Here is a 22,225-nt window from a genome sequence, read left to right on the forward strand (position 1 = left end):
TACGGAGCCTTTATGCAACGTGCATGTGCAGTGCAGGTGTAGCAGTGAATAAGCTCTCACACTCAATCTCATGACTGCATGACATGTGACCTTATATCCTTTGTAATGAATAATATAGCTGCTCTTTTTGGGGTAACTATTGCAATGTATGTTCAAGACATGCCAATTAAGGTCTAAACAAACGCAAATTACGAGTTTACAGTGCATTATAATCAGCCCATGTGCATGTGACATCTGGCCATGGTACATTGCTGTAGCAACTACAATTCATCTGCACAGTCATGAGGGATGGAGTGTCTTACTATGCGGATTCTGTATCGTTTAGCTATGTACAACTCATGCCATACAATATGTCAAACCGCTAAGTGCCTACATTATGATGTATTAGCCGCACATGTACAGAGCACTTAGTACATTACAAACAAGGAACTACTGTGGTTAAGACAATTATAGTGAATCCACAGTAAGACGCTCCATCCCCTCATGCATGTGTACTATTGATAGGCCACATGTCTTAATTGAATTCCATAATTTGGAGCCTTTATGCAACATGCATGTGCAGTGCAGGTGTAGCAGTGAATAAGCTCTCACACTCAATCTCATGACTGCATGACATGTGACCTTATATCCTTTGTAATGAATAGCTATTTTTGGGAAAGAACAACACGGAGAGGAAGCCACCAATGAATATTATTCACACGACCACCTCATGCGTAAAGAACTACTATGACAATGTCAAGTACCCTACCACCCTAACAGTATATGTTTAGCAAAGAGTTATACGTAATGTGTGTATACATGTGTACAGAGCTAGAGGGGGACTCACACATCTCTGTACTGGCTGAATTAATTACCTGGTCATACATGGCAGAGACAGTTTTCAAGGAATTTCTTTCCTTGATGCTTTTGCTTCTTTGGTTTGTCTTCTTGACCAGTCGAGATTTGCCGGCATCTCCTCTGTTTGATACTAGCAAGTGAGGTTGAGATGGAGCGTGTGGAGGTTGGTATAGTGTGGGGGCGGGTAGTGTGTGAACATGGAGTGGGTTAATAGAACAATGACCGTACAATCCATTGGCTGCTTGAGTGGTACAAAAGCCCCTTAATTTGATTGGATGGATGAAAGTTAGGACAGGAGGAGTTGTGCAGATACAAGAGCTAGTTTTAGTTACTTAATTAATCATAATCATGAATAATTTAGTGAGTAGCACCTCAGGCTCTGCTATAAGATTGGGGGTGGGGCTCATTCACTAAAAGCTTATTGTTCATTTTAACTGTCAAGCATCATGTCTGACTCAGCGGAGTACAAAGCATTCAAGGATTGTCATGACAGTCTTTTTACTTGTATTAAGCAATCTCCTAAAGATGTCAGCGATCGATTAGAGATCCTAGCACCAGCCGATCGAGATTATCTTAGGAATGACTCTCATGATGATGGTGACAAAGCCCGGCGAATAATAGATGCTGTGCTGCTCCAGATCGAAAATAATCCACTGGTTTTCCAATCATTCATTAGTGCTCTTGAAGCAGCTGGTAGTTTTACGAAAACTACAGTGCCAAAACTCCATGATGCATTACTAATACAGAGACAAAATCAAGAACAGTGCGATCAAACTACAAAAATAGAAGAGAGTGGTAGGTTGTATAAGTATAAAAGCTTTCAATCCCTCAGATTGCATTATGAAAACCCAACTCATGGATTACTATGTATACAGCCAATACCCGTAAGATATTATTAACTGACCTATTTTTATGATGCATGAGTGTTAATATACATAAACTGCTACAACTCTTCCCTAGCTGTTTGGGTTTGTTATGGCTGATGAAATTTATACAATAGTTTGTACCCCAATGCATGATTGTAGAATAGTGAGCCAATAAATGGTCACTTCGTCATTGCAGATAACGGAGGTCAGGCAGGTGAAGAGTTACAACCAATATCCGTCAGTACAAGCTCTTCTGGATTTGAATCACTCACGGCTTCTGACTTTAATACAGATGGAAAATTCTTTAGCTTCCAATGCGGCTGTGGAAAGTGTACCATCTTGGGTCATGTCACTGGCAGGGATAAGTGTTTAAGCTCCAAGCCACCTCAAATTAAAAGAATTACTCGTGATACTGCTTGTAGTGAAAATAGAATATCAGCCACAGAAATCTCTTATAAGAAGTTCATGACAGCCCTACTTGATGAAACACGACACATTCATTCGAAGTTTTGTAGCTTACTCACAAACACGATTACGAATCTGGAAAATCAATATGACATCACTAAAGTGAAGCAGTACGTCCAGGCGCTTTTAACACCACGAGAATCGTATTACAGCCCAGTGTATCGTAGACCTTCTTCTGAACAGATTCTGTTCCGTGATGTTACCAGCTTTAGAGATTTGTCAGTCTTCCTACAGAATAATTTCTGCTCTTGGTTCAATTACTCACTGATTTCCGTAATGCGAGAAGAATTTCTTTTCCCATATGAAAATGATCAAGCATTACTGAGATACGAGCATTTGTTTCGGCAGTATGTTAATCGACGATGTTTCTTATTTGTTGATGACTTTGGCCCTCAACCGTCTCATATTCAATCAGTGGAGATAACATGTAAGATTGATGTTGACTTTCAAACAATCACTTATGATCAAATTCAACAATTGGAGCTAGTTTTTATGAAATGCTGGGAACAAATAATACCACACCAAGTTCTGAATTTGAAGAATGTTCGAGAAGGCTGTACAGAGCTGGTGTTTCGAGTTCCAGCTTATTTTAAGCATATTTACAGCCAGTTGAGTCCTGAACAGATGCAGTACCTGAAGGAAAATGCATTCATTGAGGTCAAAATTGGTCAACAAGTAATATTGAAGGTAATAATCATATTCACGTTAGACTTGTATAAAGTGGTAGGTATCTTGTTTTATACTCTGATGCAGCTAGCTGTACTTCCAAACAATGTATCCGTATTCTATTCTAACACGCACACTTTACAGGCAGAAGATAATTCAACAAAGAAACTGCTAAAAGCGTTTGGCCAAGATGGTGGTGACCCGACTTCTGCCGTAACCTTACTGATAGGGCTTGATCCGACAGTTGATGTCAGTTCAATCAGGGACAGTGATGGAATGACCCTCCTCCATCTTGCTTGTCGCTGGGATTGGTCAAAATGGGGACTCTTAGTCACCCAATTGGTCGAAACACACCATCATAATGTCTCAGTTGTGAATGAGGATGGAGACACACCTCTTCACATAGCTGCTCGATTCAACAACAGAGGAGCTGCGGAATATCTTCTTGAGCCCAGTGATGCCAACGCTAGAAACAATGTTGGGTTAACTGCCTTTGACATTGCAGATCAAAAGCAACATCAAGAAGTTTTGAGAGTGTTGGTCGAGTGCGATGAAATATTTGCCAACATTCCAATAATAAGCGTTCCAATAATCAGCACTCACGACGATTCTCAGTCAGACGAACCCATACATGGGACAAGCAGTGACTCAGATACATTGCCAATGTCTCCCAGTGCAGGTAAAACATACGTCAATGATTTTGACCGCACATGCATGCATGTATATTGTGCTCACAGATGAATCCACAAGCACTCAAGAGGACGGTTGGAATTCAACGACTAGTGCATCTACAGTAGAAGGTGCCTCATCAGCATTGAGTACCAGCTTAACATGTAGGTTACATACACTATCACTATGCAGTATACTTATAGCATACAATGTAATATCAGTATATATATCCGACTCCCATGCACTTCATAGTAATGCACAAGAAACGGTTACAAAAACCTAAACCCATGCATGATCAACAGCCTTCTTTGAGTGAGCATGTTACTTGACAAACGTACTACGTGAGCGTAACTGCTGTGTCTGCTTTTCCTCAGGTAATTCTGTAATGGAAGATGTGTGCTTGAATACGGAAGTACAAAGTCATGTTCATGATCAGCGCATTACATCTGGTAAGCTGTATCACTTTTTAATAGGATTATGTAATGGAGCATGTGTAAGTAGTAGAGAAGTTCTAACAGGTTATTTTAAGGTCTATTTGCGTTGAGTTTGCCCTCATAATGTACTTTATCATACTTCGTATACCTTTACACGGATTCCTTAAAATAAAGGCACTTTTGTATTGTCCATAATTATGCTTTAATATGCTTTAGAGGTAAAAAGTTTCAACCATGTGAAGTTCCTGCGAAGCTAAATTGACATGCACTGTGGCTAAACTCTACGCAAATATTTTAATGAAACATTGATCTAGTGCTTAACATTTTCTTCAGATGAATTGTCCTCTGTTACAGTAATGGAAGATGTGTGTAAGAAGACTGGAGTGAGGGACCAACAACTCAAGCAAGAAATCTCTGAGAGTGACATCATCCTATTAGCGGATAAATCTTCTCACCTGGACAAGGTATATAGTCAGTAATTAGTTTTATCATCCTAGCTGGCCTTTTAAGGGAGGCTAATGATGCAAAATAATTATGTATAGAGGGGGGTGACATACATGTATCTAGAGGGTTCGTGGCATGCATCCCAGTACTATACTTACACAACAAAAACACATATGTTATATGGGATGCATCATCGTATTTTAGTGTTAAAATGACAGAAATTTATGTCATTTCTACATTAAATTTCAAATGATGCATTTTATTTGAGATGTTTTATGTTATTATAACATATCTGTTTTTACTGTGTACATATAAGAAATGTCACCAGTACCACTCAATTTTATTCTATGAATTATTTCCGAGAGGGGTAATTTTCTCTCTCCTCCCAACGAAACTCAGGCTACAGTGAAAAAACTCAATGATGCATTACAGAGACAACATCAACAGTGCGATCAAACTCCAAAATTCGAAGAGAGTGGTAGGTTGTATAAATATAAAAGCTTTCAATCCTCAGATTGTATTATGAAACCCAACTCATGGATTACTATGTATACAGCCAATACCCGTAATCATAATATCCGTAAGACAATGTTGCATGACTGTCTGCAGTTGAGTTATGCTAGCATTATTGATAGGTGTTCATCATACGTAACTGCATGTGGGACTGTCCCACCTATAACTATTGAAGTTAGTGACATAAAAACCTATTTTTATGATGCCTTTAACCATATATTGAATAGGGGAGAGGGATTGGAAACGGAAGTTACCTCGAATTATATCCGCGCTACACCGGGGTTTAATCGAAGAAAGTATGGAGGATGACATTCATATTCAAGGCCTGCCAGACGAGTTTTACATATCTGGGGGGCCTACTAATGAATTAGAGGATTTTCGTGTTCGAAGAACAGGTATACGTTTTCAAGTGTGTGCAACTTAAGTTTTATGCCCTTTATCCACAGTGGATAGACTTGCAGCAGATATTTCTGAACGTGATGTTCAACAGCAGAGTATAGAGTTGGTACCAATACTCTCTAAAACTTCTGAAGTATCAGTACCTGCTGTTAATGACCCTAGTAATGATAAAGATGAATCATCCCCCTTAATTAAATCACCATCTACTAAGTCTAAGGTATGGTAATAATTATTATTGTGATCTCTGAATGGTGAGAGTATCCTCACACAATCAATGCTACATACGATCCTTATGACAATCCAGTATTTTGTACTGTATTTACCTAATGCTCCAACCTTAACAGGGAGCTCTACGTCTTCGCAGTCTAAAGCGTCTTATTTATAAATTCATTTTAATTATATTATTATTTTTCTTGTTCTTGTTTACACTGGGCTCGTTCGGTTCACTATTATTCGGTTCACTATTGTACGATAGCTATTCACTCGTCGTTGGTACTACCAATGTGGCACAAATTCACCGGCAATCTGTGCCACTAATTGGAATACCTGATAATCCATCAACTTTTGATAGTCTTAGCTTCTCAGAACCAACCAACGGAACAGACTTTGTCCCCATTAGCTTCTATACATTGTGGAATTGCTTTTATGATGATGCATTTATAGACGTTGAGATCACTGAGACATTGAATGTAAACTTTGACTCTCCAACTGACAAGAGCAAGCCTGTTACTGAGTTGTATCTCCTTGGAAACACTACACTTACTGTAGATATTACCACCGAAATCGTCCCTAACTATTTAACCAATTCTTGTATTGCATTTCTCCTTGTTTTTGATAATTTTAATAAGTTCTGGAACTTCAATTCAAACCCTTTTTTAGTTGAAGATTTCTATTACAAAGAATGTATTGAGAACAACAAATCACAAACGATGAATATAACATTCGTCAAACGGTCGTACTACTATATTGGTGTGTACACAGACATTCCCACTGAAGCTACTACCTTCTCTTTACACTTTCTCAGAACCAACTCACGTAGTTTCCATTAGCTTCTATACAATTCATTGCTCTTTATTCGATACACTGTTTGATTTGTGGACGGTTTTTTGGTGTGGCATAAATTGTGATACTATCACACTATCACAATTATCATGATATATTGCTATAAGGACTGGTGAAGAATCTACCTGAACTTGAGTTGTCTCCAATTCTCTATAGCCTATATATATAGTGCTATTATGCAAACTGATATAGACATGTGTAGTCTATATATATATATAGCGTATTAGGGTCTAAAAAAACGAAGTTGACTTTTTTTTTAGAAAAACTGCCACTATAATTATACTCGGAGTAAATGAAAAATATATGAACTCAGAGTATAATAAGTCCTCCATTTATATCATTATGTGTATGATAAATACGTCATGCATATAGATCTCTATTGCATGAAAGTAATATTATGTAGAAAATTCAACATTTTCCATTTATTATTATGCGTTCACAATTGACAGAATGTTCAAAAAATTAATTAGTTTCTATTTGTGGAATCATGTAAGGTATATACGTTTGATATAAGCGTTCTCACAATTGACAGAATGTTCACACATTAATTTTTAGTTTATACTATAATTATATAATTATAGTTTATACTATATATACAGTATACGTTTGATATAAGCGTTCACAATTGACAGAATGATCACACAAATTTAGTTTATACCATATATATATATAGTATATATACCTTTGATATAGTATATGTTTGATATAGCTATTATAACATTTCTGTGTGATTAGTTCCCTAATCTTGTGTGACGTGCTCCGCTTCAGATCACAGCCCTGTACATTGTATACTTACTGTATCTGTGTACAGTACTTTTAGTGCACCGATTAGCTTTATCATGTATTTGCATTATGTACATGTACATGTAATCTCCCTAAGTATGTTTATCCTGTCTTACACGTACACCTTTGCCCCTTGTGTCCGTAGATTGAAAAGCTAGAGTGTGCTCTGCGTGACAAGGACGATGAGCTGGGCCGTGTGCGTCGCCAGCACACCGATGAAATGGGCCGTGTGCGTCGCCAGCACACCGATGAAATGTCACAGATGATGGACGAGCTGCGTACCACTCGAAAGAGCTACGAGGTCAAAATACACGAGTACGAGCAACTCATGGACCTCAAGGTCCAGCAGGACCAGGAGATTGCCACCTACAGGGCACTACTGCAGGAGGACACCAGGTGAGGCTCTATTTAAAGCACACTGGGGGGTTTGACCTGGCTTTGCGTAGTTTTATAACCTGTTTTGATGTGTGCAACTGCTTGGGAATTTGAATACTGAATCTTTCCCCCACCAGGGGGAATGTGCTGAGGTATGGTCAAATCCCCCATATTACCCTTCCCCCTCCTGGGGGGGGGGCAACACTTTGATAGGTGCATTACATGTGCAGCACTGTATTACATCAGGGGCTTAGAGAAGAGGGTATGCAACTCAGTCAGAATCAGCACCCTTCATCTGTTACTATTTTTACTTGACTTTTGTACAGTACAGTACTGGGATTCTATTTATAGTAAATCCTGCCTCTGATATGAACTATGGTGATTACATAGGGTAGATAGTGCTATGTAGTACCAGGAGCGCATCCTCACATGCTCCTGATAGTACCAAGTGCATGTATGTGCTGTGTATCTATTACTTGTATGTTCATACAATGTGTAGTCAATTTTTAGGCAATGACATGTATCCTAATTCATGTACCATCAGCATTTTTCCATTAATTTTTATACCGCTATGCACATGTGTGTTTGCATGCTCTTACTTTCATTCTCTGTAGACTAAACCTGACCCCTACCCCCCGTGAGAAGCGCACCCGCACTCGCACCCAGACTGGGGGAGAGCCTGTCCCCATCCCCAAGAAGATGCGTCTGGAGACCCCCACACCCATGCAGGCCAAAAAGTCCTCAGTGAGCTGACATTGTCGAACTCAAGAGATGATACTGCTTCCTTAAGTTTTTTAACTTCAGTGCGAAGTTCGTTTATTTTAGTTGAATTACCATGTTTAATGCCTCCAATTTTTGACTTCCAATAACTAGCGCGATGATTTACTCTACCTAATTCTGCCTTCAATTTAGATAAACGGCACTCAGTCCTATCAATTTGCTTTTGGTACGCAGTAATGTTTTTTTTTTGAGAAATAAGTTGTTGTTTTTGATCTTCAATGATTTGATCGCGACGTCTTATTCTTTTATTAGTATTTCGAGCAATAGCATATAGTTTTTGTTGATATTCACGAGTTTTCATGTTTTTCTTAGCACCAGCCTTATCTTCCTTTCCTTCCTCTACAACGATCTGTTTCACTGGACTAAAATGCAGTACTCGGCCCCTTTGGACACCAAACTTGGGGAGAGTATAGTTTTCCCTGAGAAATCCAGATATAGCAACTTCCTTGTCAGAGCTCGAGTGCTGCTTCTTGAGTTTAGCCAATTTTGCTTTCAAACGCTCAACACTTTTGGTAAATGCTTGTAAAGTTGGTGGGTTTTCTTCAGGCCATGTTTCTCCAAACAAACTTTGAATCCACCCATAAAATGTTCGAAACGTACACCCGGGGTTTTGATCCTTGAACATTTCCAATTCGAAAATTAGTTTGATCGATACTGGGACTTGTGGTAACTGTTGCTTATCGTCAATTCGTGGCACATTATGACAAGAGCATTGACGCACTGATTCCATTTGCTTGACACTCAGGTCCAAGAGATGTGTTAGTGTTCTGCATAGAGTATAATAAGCATAGAATAATGTACTTGTTTTAACTAATGCCCCACCTCCGGGAATAGGTGGGGAATAGACGCTTCTCTACCGGTAGATACTTAGATTTGGGTATAAAAGTTACTTGCAGATCACGTGATACACACATGGGGTACAATCATCCGCAGTACAAGCAGTACAAGGTTTTTCGCATCATACATGCACACAGCCCCTATCGGTTGTACAATAGGGGCTACCAGGGGATTCGACCAGATAACATGCCCATGCAAAGGTAAGAGAATAGATCATGTGACTAGGTAAATTTGGCAGCGAATAAATTTTGGTGATTTATCGAATCAAGGTGAGGGTCGCCATAATTAAAAATCGCTAATCAGTCGTACAAGATCAATAATGCCATGCAGCATGATCATCAAATTAAAAATCGCCAATAATAGTTCACTTGCCTTGTTTGCCAAATTTACCCTGGTATGGGGGAGGTGGGGAATGAGTTTGACAAGCACATAATTACAATATCATCAAATGTAGTGTACGACAAGCTCTAGTTAGGATCCAGCTGATGAGATCAGTTACCTACTGTTACAGTATAGGCATAAATAGACGACACCTAGACGACACCAAAATATTATTATAGTAGGCGTGGCTCAAGCACAGATTCCAATCGACTGGACATGTTCACATCCGGCCAGATACATTCAAAAATTACTCCTTGCTCAGAATTGATCTTCCCTACCGTACATAAAATGTTTGCGCTTTTGCACCTATCAATGGTAAGCCCCACCTCGATCCCCCAGTATGTGTATAAGTGAGGCCATAGGTAGGGATTTGATCTTGAACTTTGTCCCAGAGACAGGGAAATTGATTTGACATAATTGCGCATGCGCATTAACTACTGATCATTGCACTTATACATGGGGATTTGACATCGAGGTTGCGCCCAAATGTGGTACAGTTAAATTATGTATGTTGTAAATCCCTAGTTGGGCGGAGCCCGACCGTCCCTGACAGGAGGTCGGGTTGCAAGCCTATCTGGAATTTGTTCTGCGCATTATGTAGTACTGCTATGAATATTATTATTCTCAAGTGGGTGTTAACCGACTTGATGACGTGTAAACCACAGGATGGCACAGCAATACTGCATGCGGTGTTGCAACTAGATGCAAGCGGAAGTGTAACCAAGCCACGTGAAAAATGCTGCAATCTGATAGGGCGCCACTATAGTGGCGCTAGAACAAATCCCAGATAGGCTTGCAACCCGACCTCCCGTCAGGGACGGTCGGGCTCCGCCCAACTAGTAAATCCCGTACTGTACTGGGGGAAGACTCTTACATAGCTGTACAGAACTCACTCTGTCACTTCCCTCTGCCATTGAGTCAATTATTCCCTCACTGCAGCAGCTGAAGTGGCATAGATTTTTGTAATACTCATAGCAACACTTAAAACAACGCTAAAACAATTGTAATTTCTTCAATTTTACCAGTCACAGCTAAATAATATTAAATATTGATTTCTACTTGTTGCAAGATTTGAGACCTATAAAATGCGACTATAGTGGTACATTTTCGATAGAAACTAAGTAAAAAATCAAGCTTAGCATGTTCTCTTACCTATATAACCGTATGAAAAGTAAAATCTGTTTGCTGCACTGGCGACAACTGATCAGTAATTGTGCCACTTTTGGCTTCAATTATAAGGAGAAAAAATATTGAAAAAAAATCCGGAAGTGACATCACTAATGACAGGAAGTAGCTAAACATAGTAGTACAGTTCTACAGCGGTTTTCAGAGTAACTTCAGGATGATTGAATGCCTTCAAATTACGTTTCAAAAAGATTTAGCAGGCTGCTGGACTTCTCTGATTCTAGGCCCCAACTCATAACTCATTGCTTGAGAAAACGTAGATTCTCTTGATGTCTCTGAGCTACCCAGCAACGCTCGAATGAGCAGGTCATACTCCAGTCCTGTGTCTGTGAGTATAGGACAATATTAAAAGAAACCAAAGACGGTTAAACCCTTACCTCAAACTGTCCAGTCTCGTCCGTTAGTATAGCCAAGAGGAGCACTGTTGGGACAGCTGGATATTAGCCATTGCTCCTGTACAGAGAAGTAGACATTTTAAATACGTGTAGAAATTTCTCGGTTATAGTGTCATTGTCGACGAGCTGATGATGGCAGCACCAAGTTCTCTAGCTCACACTCTTCACTTGATCCACTATATTAATGATGAAACTATAGTCTACCTACATTCTTGCCAAACATGAACAAGACTTGATAGCATAGCCGGCCATAGGGCCCACACAAAAATATCTGACCTTAACAAGCTTGACAAAGCTTTATACCTCTTCCCTTGTTGTTCAGTCTTCAGAATAAGCTTCAGAGAAGAGAGAAGCTTCAGCTAAGAGCCATTCCAATCGATTCCAATCGATTCCAATAATGATAAAACGGGAACTGACTTCTAGTACACGATAGTACACGAATATAAATGTCACGAAAGTGAACGAGAATATCCATTTGTCAGAATCTGACAAACGACTGACGCATGCGCAGACAACTAGTACCAGGCCCAGTTGTTCGCCTAACCGTTATAAAAGCGAAAACTCGGCCTGGGATCGAGGCTACCACAGTACAAAAGAAGACAAAATATGACTTTTCAACACTGGAGAGAGCTTGAGCAAGAGCAGAACAGAAGTAGAAGCCATCACAACAAAACTAGTCACTAGTCTAGGTCGTAAATATTGTAAGTAGCTGTGTTATTTTATTAAAACTGCTGTGATTTGTACAATGACATCATTGTAAAATATACAATAATTATACTGACTAATTTACTAAGATATCTCGATCCCCAAGAATCTTGGGGCAACTGACGCATGCGCAGACAGTGTATACCAGGCCGTCTTTCTCAACTGAGAGCGGCCTGGAATCGAGGCTATCCGATGGGCTAGAAACCTTCAATCGAACTTTCTATCTACCATTGCCAGCAATGACTGGACACCAATTAAAATATGTCAGTAAATCAGTTAGTAATTTTCTGTATATTACGGTATGATTTTATATGTGTTCTTATGAGACCAAAGGCTATGCTTCCCTTTTTCCCTTGTAGGGAGCTACTTTCAGTTGATTTGCCGATACAAAGAAGAAGAAATACACCTTAGCTAACCTTGGAATCCCACAAGAAGCTAGCCAGCCAGCTTGTATAAGTTCCCTAACTGCTTTTGTTGATCAATGTTTCAGCGCTTGTCTCGTGTATTGTATTGTAAAATTTGATTATTTTGTATTTTTGTGTTTGATTTGCGGCATTCTTACACATATATTTTCATTTTTGCCGATTGCCAGCAAAAATATACGGCCTACTCTGCTGCTTAAAGCGGCTGCTGCTCGATATAAAGTGGACTAAGCGGTTCCAAAATGTGTCCAGTTTTGTCAAAAAATCCACAATTATCAATGACGTATCGCATTATCTACACATACCCAAGAGCTGCGTAGAGCCACTAATTTGGGGAATTCCCCATTAATCGCAATGTACCAGCAATGTAAAGTGAGTGTATATGGCTGCAAGTAAGTATAGGCTAGCAGTCATTTACTTGAAGATAGTAAATGTGTACAATCTATCAGGATATATAGTATACTATATTATTATGTTGGGTAGAATTAATCATGATTCAGAGTCAAGTCGTGGCTGTTTGTTCATGTCTACTAAATCTAATGGAGTTTTTCGTATGTACTTTCGTTTCTTTCGCTTAAATTGTGATGTCTCGTCTATTCTCGCTTCAGCTTTCAGAACCTCCCCCACTGGGTCATGCAGATTACTGGAGAAGTAGTGTCTCTTGGCGTCATCATTATTTTTCTCCACCCCTAGAGAAAAAGGTGATTAAAATGTTATCTCTTTACACTCGAACTCACCTTGTCCACTAAACATCTTGACATTTCCGTATTTTGAAATAAAGTAAGGGAAGTGAAAGACCAGTGTGTGCATATAGGGCGTAATATTCTTTTCCTGAAACCCTTGACACTTGTGCTTCAAGCTCAAGAAAAGCCTTATCCAGTCTTTCGCCTATCATGATAGATTATAGTAAATTAGATACAATGGTTCTCCCTACTAGTAAACTAACACTATACCTTTTGCTCAACCACTTCACTGGGAGGTGGAGTCCAGCTAGAAACCATCTTATACAAAGAGAGAAATTCCTATAGAGCCAGACCATATAAATAATTATGTTTGTAAAATGCGAAGGGAAATTTAATTAGTACTCACTGTCCAAAGTTGGGCCATTTTAGCTTGAATTTCTTCCTTCAGTAGGTCAGCAAACCTCACTGGGAGACGTTCCAGAAACTTCTTGGTGTCGTTCCCCTGCAGTGATGTCCATTCGTAATGTCCAGAAGCTTTGCCATCTGGACCCCTTGCTTCCCATACCCTGAACGTGATACCACAGTCTTTAACGATCGTCTGTAGTGTTTGTAGGTGAGTGAGTATATGTGCGTTTCCTTGTCTGTCTTGTTTAGCAGATGCCACTATCTCTAGAATGAGATTTCTTGTTAAAACGTCAGCTATACGTAGGAGTAGGTGTAGCTCATCGGGTATTATATGGTCTGGCTCTATGTTCAGTAGTGGTGTTGTAATTGATCCTAGTCGTACACTTGCTGGTTTACTGCTGGGAAGTGCGCCTTTTGCTTGTAGGGAACTCAATGTTCTTGCATTTGTTACGGTGTAGTCAGCCCTATCCTTTGACATATCCCACCTATAGCGGCAAATGGGGAAGCTAGGTTTAAGCATAATTATAATAATTATAGATATACCTTTCATCCTTCTTGATGGTACACCAGACACAAGCGTACATAGAGGTTGCTTTGTTGAGGCCCATACTCAGTAAAAGAAACTAATAATGCAATTTTTATAGTCAGTAATTAACTATACATTCTCACCTTGTAATCACTACCCAGGAAAAACTCAAGGCGGTACTCTGTTTCATCAACAGTGAGTAGTGGGTGTGAAATGATGTCGTTCAACTCCTTCAATACCTCAGATAGTCCTGAACTAATTGTTTCATACGACTCTTCGGCTTTTAGGCCAGCAAAAGTATGATTGCCTGTATGAATGTCAATATAAAAATATTTTCACCACTTTCTCGTTTAATATTTTTATTGTTAAGCTTACCCATGCCTGATAAAACATTGTCTTGAATTTCTGGAAATGCAAATGAGAGAAGTATGATATTGGATGATCTTGTGAATCTGGCTCCGTCACCACTGAGTTTTACTTTTACTGGTTGGGTGATAGCTTTCCCTGAATGAACCTAAAATAATAATCCATAATAATAATGTATAATTTCTTCTTTACTTACGATCTTAGCTAGCTCTTCCTGGATTGCAGCTTTCGGTGGTCTATAAGCACCAGGATAAGGACCTTCGAGATGTCGGATGTCGAGAGAGTTGTTAATTGAGAGGCGAGCATCCTTGATTCGGTACAGTGGTGGTAAATCAGATGCGACGCTCAATTCATGATAAGCTTCGTCACTCACAGCAAACCTGTCAAGTACATAAAGAGCTTGCTGTACCCTCGCAGAATCGTTTGGTGAAAGAGCTGGCGTTTGATGTTGTGGCTTGTGAGATGGGCTAGATAAAAAATTGAATTTGATGGGAGATCCTGTCTGTTTGCGTAGCTCTAAAGATTCTGGCTGAAGACCGAATGATTCACAAAACCAAAGCGCTTGCTCTGCAGAGCTCTTACAGTGTGGTAGCTTTCGTTTTACCTGTCGTGGTGATACCTCGTGAACTTTTTTGCCTTTGTTGATGTGTGCTGTGGTAGGTCTACTTGTTTCGGGGATTGTTGTTGGCTGTGGAGATTCAGTGGATAGTTGCTGCTCAATTTCAGAATACGATTCTGCTTCTCCATCAAGCACGAAGAGGTTGTATTCTCCAGCAAGTACGGCATACCTCCTTCTTCCTTTTAGCCCCCGTATCCTTCTTGCTACCTTGCTAGCTTGTTCTGCAAGCCTTTTCTCCAGACGATCGCTTTGTGCTAGTTTAACTATTGTTACCATGCTATTAACTAAGCTAATGAATGTCTCTTCTGCCTTCTTGTTCATGTACCAATGATGCAGCAACTCGATAGGAATAGAGAGAGAGAAGTTTGGCTGTACTTGTGGTTCTGTGTGGCTGAAGTCAGAGTACTTCTTTGCTGAATTTGAGATGGTGATGGACAGGCTCTCTGCTCTTCTGGACTGCTTGTTTACTGCCATAGCTAGGAGGCCCGGGATAATGGAACAAAAGGTCCCTTGAGCTGTTATGTAACAAAATTAATTAGCCATGTCAATATGAGTGGGCGGGTGAATAGGCTGCGGTGTTATCACCCACTAAATTAACCACAGTACTCATTCAATAGCATGATAACACTTCTCAGATGCATTATGGCGGGTATTTTGCGACCTCTGGTTCTCTTAGACTTATTACAAAATGGCTGACCAGACATTCTCAAGATCCAAGCTCAAGAGGCTCAATCGAAAAGCTAGAGTTGACAAAATTGGCAAGCAGCTGTGTATGGAGAAGAAGAGCCTTGAATGTGCCGAGAAAAATGTTCAGAATTGGAAGAAGAAGGCAATAGATTATAAACTGTAAGTTGCTGATTAACAGCCAGTAAATAATATTGTTCATACAGGGAACTCAACGTGTATCGAGCTAAGCAATTACGGACAGGAACTCTGGGAACATCCTGCAGTCACCAACGACCACTAAAGTTACTAACAGCAGCCATGAAGACGAGTGCAATCAGTCTACCCAAGGCAACTCCAAGAATGTGTACGAATGCTGATATTATGCGAGGAGTTACTGTAGTTCCAGAGATAAGTGAGAAATGTTTAGCAGATGGGGGTGGTGATGTTCATATAGGAAATGGTCGGTTTGGAACATGCTCTCGTATGATTTTTAAAGAGTGTTTTGACGTCTGTGTCAAAACATTTACTTCCGACTCCTCAATCGAATCGATTAGGCATGAAGCCAGTATATTACTTACATTAAATTCCAGCCCTTATATACCACACTGTTTTGGTATTTGTTCCACCAGGAGAGCTTTAGTAATGTCTAATGTAAGCGTGAAGCAGCAACAAGTTTCATTATAATTATTCTGCCTTGTATTCGACTAACGAAATTAAATTAAGCCCTAAGACATGGATGCAAATACTGATCCAAATTTGTGATGGTCTATCATACATGCACAAGCTGAGTATTCTTCACAATGATCTTAAAGTAGACAACGTAGTATTAGGGACTACTTTGTTAGAATGTATCCGGCCATGTATTGTGGATTTTGGAAAGGCATGTAAAGAAAAGCATGCTAAGAAGTACTGCCTGACCGAGGAACAGAAAGTTATTTACATAAAAGAACACACTCAAGTAGCTCCAGACCTCCGCGATGGGCTTGTTTTACAGAGCACACAGAGCGATATATACTCATTAGGTAGAATAATGAAGAAGATGAACTCCATTGTAATTAAGTCAACTGAACTTGCCCATGTAATTAAGGAATGTCTTTCTTATCATGCTCATGACCGTCCTAGCTTAGAAACCATTTCTCTTAATGTTGAATGACTATGTGACTAATTATGTCTTACATTCATTCGTTCATGTTTAAATCTGGTGCTAGCTTTAACTATGACATAGTCTATGTATAATTGTAGGCAAATCCGTGCTCTCTAATGGAAGGCTGACAAGGTTAGCTGTAAGTCGGGATGCGTGTTGACCCAGCCATTTGTTTGAGAGTCATTAAAAGCATTATGGTAGAGAATTGGCCTGAAGCAGTTAGTTATGAGTCACATAGTGCGTATTGGCTGCTCAGGTTGGGCCATGCATGCATTAACAATTAACAATTAACAATGATCAACAACGTTTTTTCACCAGATTTACACATACAATTTCAGATAGTAGTCTAGGTGACTCTAACATTTCACCATTGCTATTTCTATATGTTTTCGGTCCATACTTAATTCTAGGACATACTACAATAGGAAAATCTACTGTGCAGCCATTGCCATATCTATCATACAAAATATACCAACTACCTATAAAATATTCATCGTTAAAATCAGTTTGTTGAAGTTGGAGCTTTCCGCGGGTCATTTGGGTTCCTCGATCTTTAAATAGGTAACGAAATACATCTAGCCGGAAATCTATAGTTAAATTACAGGATTTTACAGTACCTAAATTTAAACTACATTGAATGGACAGAACAAATCTTCTTGTTGCGTCGCTTATAAGCTCGGTATGTGGTGCTTGTGGTGTATTGTATGATCTGAAAGGGGGGAAATGTGCAGATATAATTATAGTAATACACAGTGCACTGCCATGCCATACTTAATAATCTTACTGGATAGTAGAGATAGTCACATCTTCCTTAGCGACCCATGAAGACTGTTCCAATGAGTAACCAGCCCACTTTACCAAATACTCCGTTTTCCCCTAGAAATAGAATCAATCGTATAGGGCTATATATCATAAAATGTTACGTACCTTAGTTAGTCGATGATGAATTATCCTCTCAACAAGGAAGACCCCTTCTGGCAGACTGTCATCAGACTTACAGCTCAGAGTGGTTCTCACATCTCGTGCTTCCCGCATGCTAGATAAGTCCATGTCAGCCGAGCTTATATTATGGAGGTAGGAATAGTATCCTTTCTCAGGTCGTTGCCTCTTTGACGAGTCCATAACAGGTCGATCTGCATGAACAGGTCTGCTGGAAGATTAATAATTAGTGACCATAAAGATTTTATCTCTATTCATTTGACACACTTTACTACCATTGATTGCATGCTATTACTGTCATGTGAATCAGTAAATTACTATACAAAAAAGAACAGAGAAAGAATTGAGATGGGAAATTGCTGCCACTTCCACCCGTACCCGTACTACATCGACTCCGACTTACGAGAGATCAGGCACCACAGGAACTCCTTTCCTATTGGGTCGCTAGTAAAGATGGGAACTGAGGGAAAACAATTTTATTTTACAACAGCAGATGATACTGGAACACATTATTTTCCGATGGGGTCTCAGAAAAAGGCCCAGAACTATTTAAAGAAAGTTGTGAGGCTCAGCCAAACATACGATGTCCAGGTGTCAGAAGTTTTAAATCCAGACTACACGTTGCTAGGATTTAGAGCCAAAAAAACAAAAGAAGAAAGCACAAAAGAAGCGGACAACAAAGAGCCAAGAAAGAAAGTTAAATTTAATTTAGTAAAAGTGTTGTAACTAGAACAGGACTGAGAAGAATATGACTGAGAACTGACTACTATACTGTACTGTTCTATATAATTATTTACTGTGGTAGATCTCTCTAGTCACTGTTACAGGCCGGTAAAAGTAATAACAAAATACTGAGCTGGCAGTACTGCATGCTCAGTATTTTGTTATTACTTGTACCGGCCTGTAACAGTGACTAGAGAGATCTGCCACAGGATAGAATCTACCACAGAAGTCTACATGAGCTCAACCAACAGGTAAACAATAATATTACTCACCAGCACCAGTGCAGTGAACGTAGCTAGTTCAGCGAAGATCTTGCGCACGCACTACAATAGTCTATAGTAGCATTTATTTCCGCAGTAGTTAAAATGATTGAGTAATATTTGAATTTTCATATAAATAGAACAAATATTTAGACAGGATGCTAGAACAATAGTGTCCAAAATACAATGGCAATTGCTGGCAATGTCCTTCAATCCACTTCCTTTCGTTGTGATGTCATAGTTTTACTGAGCATTTACGATGTTATCCAAAGCCCCCAGATACCGGGGGTAGAATATACGCCCACCCGCGGCCTCAAATCGAGGTTTACACTTTGCTCTCTTTATTATGTGTATTTTCATTTTAATACACATAGTATGAACATTTTATTGACAACACAACAATGTTATAAACTAATGCATGAGTATGATTAAAGCATGACAAGAGAATGAACATGAAGAAGTGGACTCTGGCTCTATTCGTTGCTTGTTGATGTTAGATGTAGCAGAAACTTCTCGAAGGATGGTAGGTCATACTCATACAGAGCAGCTATCAGGTACTTTGTTTCAGAAAACCAAGGCAAGGTAACCTGAAAAATTAGCCTGTGTGATAACTTTCTTAGACTTTGTGTTTCCTTTCTCAGCATATAGGACTACTTGTTCCCTACATATACATCTTCAGGGGCAAACAGATCCATACAGAGAAAGTTATAAAAATATGCGGCATTCAGCTACTGCGCATGCTCAACTTCTTACTCTGGGTGGGCTTATAATCGTGTGAAAATACCCTCATGCAAGCTAGAACTTCGAAGCAAAAGGGGGATGGGCATTTATTCAAGATGGGCTTATTTTCGCGAGGGTACGGTACTAGTGTGTATGTTTGTGTTTAACTATTATAATTATCTTATAGCTGCACTTACTAGTGTTCTTCAGTTTCTGCAATTATTAATTGTGCTACTGCGTAAACGATTTACACCAAGAGTTCATTAGGAAGAGTACTCAATTCCAATAGTATAAGGAACGCCAATAGGTCAAAAATACATCCCACTCATTCGGGTGTCCCACACATCTATCGGCTACTTTGCACACATCGATCTCTACCCACGTGTACACTACTAGCTTGACATCTATCGACTACTGGACTTTACATTTATCAACTACTTGACATCTATATATCAACTATACTTGACATCTGTCGGCTACTTGACATCTATCTTGACTAGTCTCATGAATCAGCCGCACCTTTGGTGTCCGTCTGAGCACTCTTTATGTGAAGTCATTTCACAATGGAATGTATTACGTCACTGTACAAGCTAACAAAACCATAAAAATGCAACCACATCCGCTATCTCTGCTCAGCCACATCACTGCTTGCTGCTCAACCGCATGTAAAGTTTCACTATTTGCTGCCTCCTATTCAAGTCACCTGATGCTTGTGAGCAATCTCATTGGTCACGTTGGAAATCCACCGTGGCCCATGAGTTCACGTAAAGAGTGCTCAGATGGACACCAAAGGTGCGGCTGATTCATGAGACTATATCTTGACGTCTATAGCTCTACCGTCGACGCTATAATACTGTAGGACACACCCAGCTGTTCTTAGTAGGGCATGGATTGGTCCAACTTCTTTTAAGTCATGTGACATTCCAACACCACGTGGAGGCTTTATCTATGGTAGAGGAAAAGAGAAATGACTATGGCTAGCAAGGATATAGAGCTTAAAAAACAGTTCTTCCTTTTCTCTTTTGAAATAGACATTTCTTACTGTAGATAAAACTTCCACGTGATGCTGGTATGTCACATGACTTAAAGTTGGGCCATGCCCAACTAAGAACAGCTGGGTGTTCTACAGTAATAGTAGAGCTATATCAAGAGAGTAAGAGTGTTGAACTGCTAATAACAGCATTTGCTTGATAATAATCATCCCAGAAACCACACATGCTGATTGCGCAGTTCCTGATATGCAGGTGCTACAAACCACAGACCATGGTTTACTCAAGAACACTCGAATAGTGCGACAGCTATGACGCAACTTAAGGCAAATGCAAATGCGATTCCACGTTTACTACAAGAGTTTAACACTCTTACTCTCTTGTCTATATCTATACAGAGACGTCAAGCTAGTAGTTGATAGATGTCAAGTAGCTGATAGATCAAGTATATGTAGTTGATAGATGTCAATAGTCCAGTAGTCGATAGATGTCAAGTAGTGTACATGGGTAGAGATCGATGTGTGCAAAGTAGCCGATAGATGTGTGGGACACCCGAATGAGTGCATGGTATGTATTTTTGACCTATATATTTGTCGTTCCATACACTAGACTGTACACAAAAGGCATTGTCTGGCCGCAATGAGTAACTATGTTATTCATTGCCTTTCCTACTGGCAGTTGTAAATGAGTGGTAATTATCACAATCATCATTGTAAATTTGATTTCACTTTATACAACAGCTGAGCATGCATGTGGTTATGATGTAGGTTGGACGGAACGTCTACTATGAGTTGCGTAACTCTTCCGAATGATCTCTAGATTACACACATACCTGCTGAGTTTGCTTGATCCACAGCTTCTAACTCCTTGTACTTATCTGTAAGCACTGAGAGAAGGAGGTCATCATGTCGCTCGTTCCTTTCCCGAAGTATTGCAATGAATTCATCATAAGTTCCCGGAAAACTTTTGACTTTTGCCTGCAATTCTATCACTAGCATCCTGGCTTTATCCGTGTTTGTCTTGTGAAGCTGAATGATTTTCTGATTTGTTTCGTCTGATATCAGACGGTTTTGGAACATAACTCCAGCGTTTCCTCCAGGATCTGAAGCGAAGTCAGCAACCAGCTGCTGGTTGCAGCTCACCAATACATTGTAGCCAATATTTGTTGTCATATTGCACCTCTCACAGACCTGCCATGCAAGTGAAGCATTATTATACCAATGTTGTCTCAATATTAATAACTTACTTATGCACACAGTCTTTGCCAGAGTCAGTAGATTGATACAATTATAGTTGAAGTAAGTTGCAGCAGCTAATCTGTAATGCTTCATGTACACTGGCATCAAATTCTTACTCCCAAAAAGCACACTTTACAGGTAGATCTATGTAAGGTCACATGCATGTCAGTTATGTATTAAGGTCACATGCATGAGATTGAGTGACCACTGTTGTCCCACACACAGGCATGCACTGCACATGCCTGTTGCATAAAGGCTTCATGGAATGGCACAATTCAATTAAGACATATATCAGCCTATTAGTGACAGGCTCTGGGAAAAAGGCCATATTGGAGCAGGCTACAATTGTTGAGATTTAAATACCAGATGATAGAGCAAAGAATTATCTATGCATTGATACGTTTAGTTTGCACATACCTCTTTTCATGCCTGAGTTATGTAGATAACTAACTATAAGCCAAGAAAAATTATTATGAGATTATACAGTGTAGTCCATAAATCTGGCTATTGCTCAATACCAATATCTGCTCCAATATGGCATTTTTCCCAGAGCCTGTCATTATAACAGTTAGCTGACAACGTCCATTCCAATTGGATTGTTCGATTCTTAGAGATTTTTGGAACTTCTGTACACGCACGCTCTTTGAATAGAGACGGCAGTTTAGGTGGGGTCAAAGTTCACTCTGAGGTGCTTGTAAAAACCGAAATATGATGTATGCATGACTGTGC

General features: G+C 39.6%; 2 protein-coding genes and 2 long non-coding RNA genes across 9 annotated transcripts; 2 read left to right on the forward strand and 2 right to left on the reverse strand.

Moving 5' to 3' along the window:
* Positions 1 to 732: 732 nt before the first annotated feature.
* On the forward strand, positions 733 to 11,863 carry LOC135345382 (uncharacterized). Of its 4 annotated transcripts, XM_064542810.1 has the most exons (11): positions 738 to 1,632; positions 1,900 to 2,855; positions 2,979 to 3,513; positions 3,572 to 3,667; positions 3,878 to 3,952; positions 4,271 to 4,401; positions 4,781 to 4,859; positions 5,122 to 5,289; positions 5,341 to 5,510; positions 7,284 to 7,534; positions 8,128 to 11,863. In XM_064542810.1, exons 1-11 carry the CDS (start codon positions 1,284 to 1,286, stop codon positions 8,264 to 8,266), a joined length of 2,949 nt encoding a protein of 982 aa, XP_064398880.1. In that variant the 5' UTR covers positions 738 to 1,283; the 3' UTR covers positions 8,267 to 11,863. The 4 variants fall into 4 exon arrangements, with proteins under 4 accessions (XP_064398879.1, XP_064398876.1, XP_064398878.1 ...); XM_064542806.1 differs by lacking the exons at positions 7,284 to 7,534; positions 8,128 to 11,863 and adding an exon at positions 5,638 to 6,808 and having other exon boundaries at positions 734 to 1,632; XM_064542808.1 differs by lacking the exons at positions 7,284 to 7,534; positions 8,128 to 11,863 and adding an exon at positions 5,638 to 6,808 and having other exon boundaries at positions 735 to 1,632; positions 4,292 to 4,401.
* Positions 11,864 to 12,631: 768 nt separating this feature from the next.
* Positions 12,632 to 14,156, reverse strand: LOC135345395 (uncharacterized). Its single transcript, XM_064542825.1, has 6 exons — positions 13,976 to 14,156; positions 13,850 to 13,929; positions 13,308 to 13,791; positions 13,172 to 13,240; positions 12,956 to 13,106; positions 12,632 to 12,907 (listed from the first exon to the last, which is right to left on the reverse strand). The coding sequence occupies exons 2-6, from the start codon at positions 13,912 to 13,914 to the stop codon at positions 12,708 to 12,710; spliced, it is 969 nt and encodes a 322-aa protein (XP_064398895.1). The 5' UTR covers positions 13,915 to 13,929; positions 13,976 to 14,156; the 3' UTR covers positions 12,632 to 12,707.
* Positions 14,157 to 14,407: 251 nt separating this feature from the next.
* Positions 14,408 to 17,311, forward strand: LOC135345400 (uncharacterized). The gene is made up of 2 exons (XR_010397734.1): positions 14,408 to 15,663; positions 15,708 to 17,311. It is a non-coding gene; the product is annotated as an uncharacterized LOC135345400 (long non-coding RNA).
* On the reverse strand, positions 16,919 to 18,776 carry LOC135345396 (uncharacterized). 3 transcript variants are annotated; one of them, XR_010397731.1, is made up of 5 exons: positions 18,562 to 18,766; positions 17,970 to 18,026; positions 17,555 to 17,774; positions 17,412 to 17,503; positions 16,919 to 17,336 (listed from the first exon to the last, which is right to left on the reverse strand). It is a non-coding gene; the product is annotated as an uncharacterized LOC135345396 (long non-coding RNA). The 3 variants fall into 3 exon arrangements; XR_010397730.1 differs by having other exon boundaries at positions 17,555 to 18,026; positions 18,562 to 18,776; XR_010397729.1 differs by lacking the exon at positions 18,562 to 18,766 and having other exon boundaries at positions 17,555 to 18,453.
* Between the last annotated feature and the right edge of the window lie 3,449 nt (positions 18,777 to 22,225).

This window comes from Halichondria panicea, chromosome 12, assembly GCF_963675165.1.
Source record: "Halichondria panicea chromosome 12, odHalPani1.1, whole genome shotgun sequence".
NCBI lineage: Eukaryota > Metazoa > Porifera > Demospongiae > Suberitida > Halichondriidae > Halichondria > Halichondria panicea.

Coding starts and splice junctions, on each gene's coding strand:
- LOC135345395 (XM_064542825.1), bottom strand. CDS start 13,914: ATGGGCCTCAACAAAGCAACCTCTATGTACGCTTGTGTCTGGTGTACC. Junction 13,241..13,307: donor AAATGGCCCAACTTTGGACA/GTGAGTACTAAT, acceptor CTGGCTCTATAG/GAATTTCTCTCTTTGTATAA. Junction 12,908..12,955: donor CAAGATGTTTAGTGGACAAG/GTGAGTTCGAGT, acceptor CTTTTTCTCTAG/GGGTGGAGAAAAATAATGAT.
- LOC135345382 (XM_064542806.1), top strand. CDS start 1,284: ATGTCTGACTCAGCGGAGTACAAAGCATTCAAGGATTGTCATGACAGT. Junction 1,633..1,899: donor TACAAAAATAGAAGAGAGTG/GTAGGTTGTATA, acceptor TCGTCATTGCAG/ATAACGGAGGTCAGGCAGGT. Junction 2,856..2,978: donor GTCAACAAGTAATATTGAAG/GTAATAATCATA, acceptor CACACTTTACAG/GCAGAAGATAATTCAACAAA.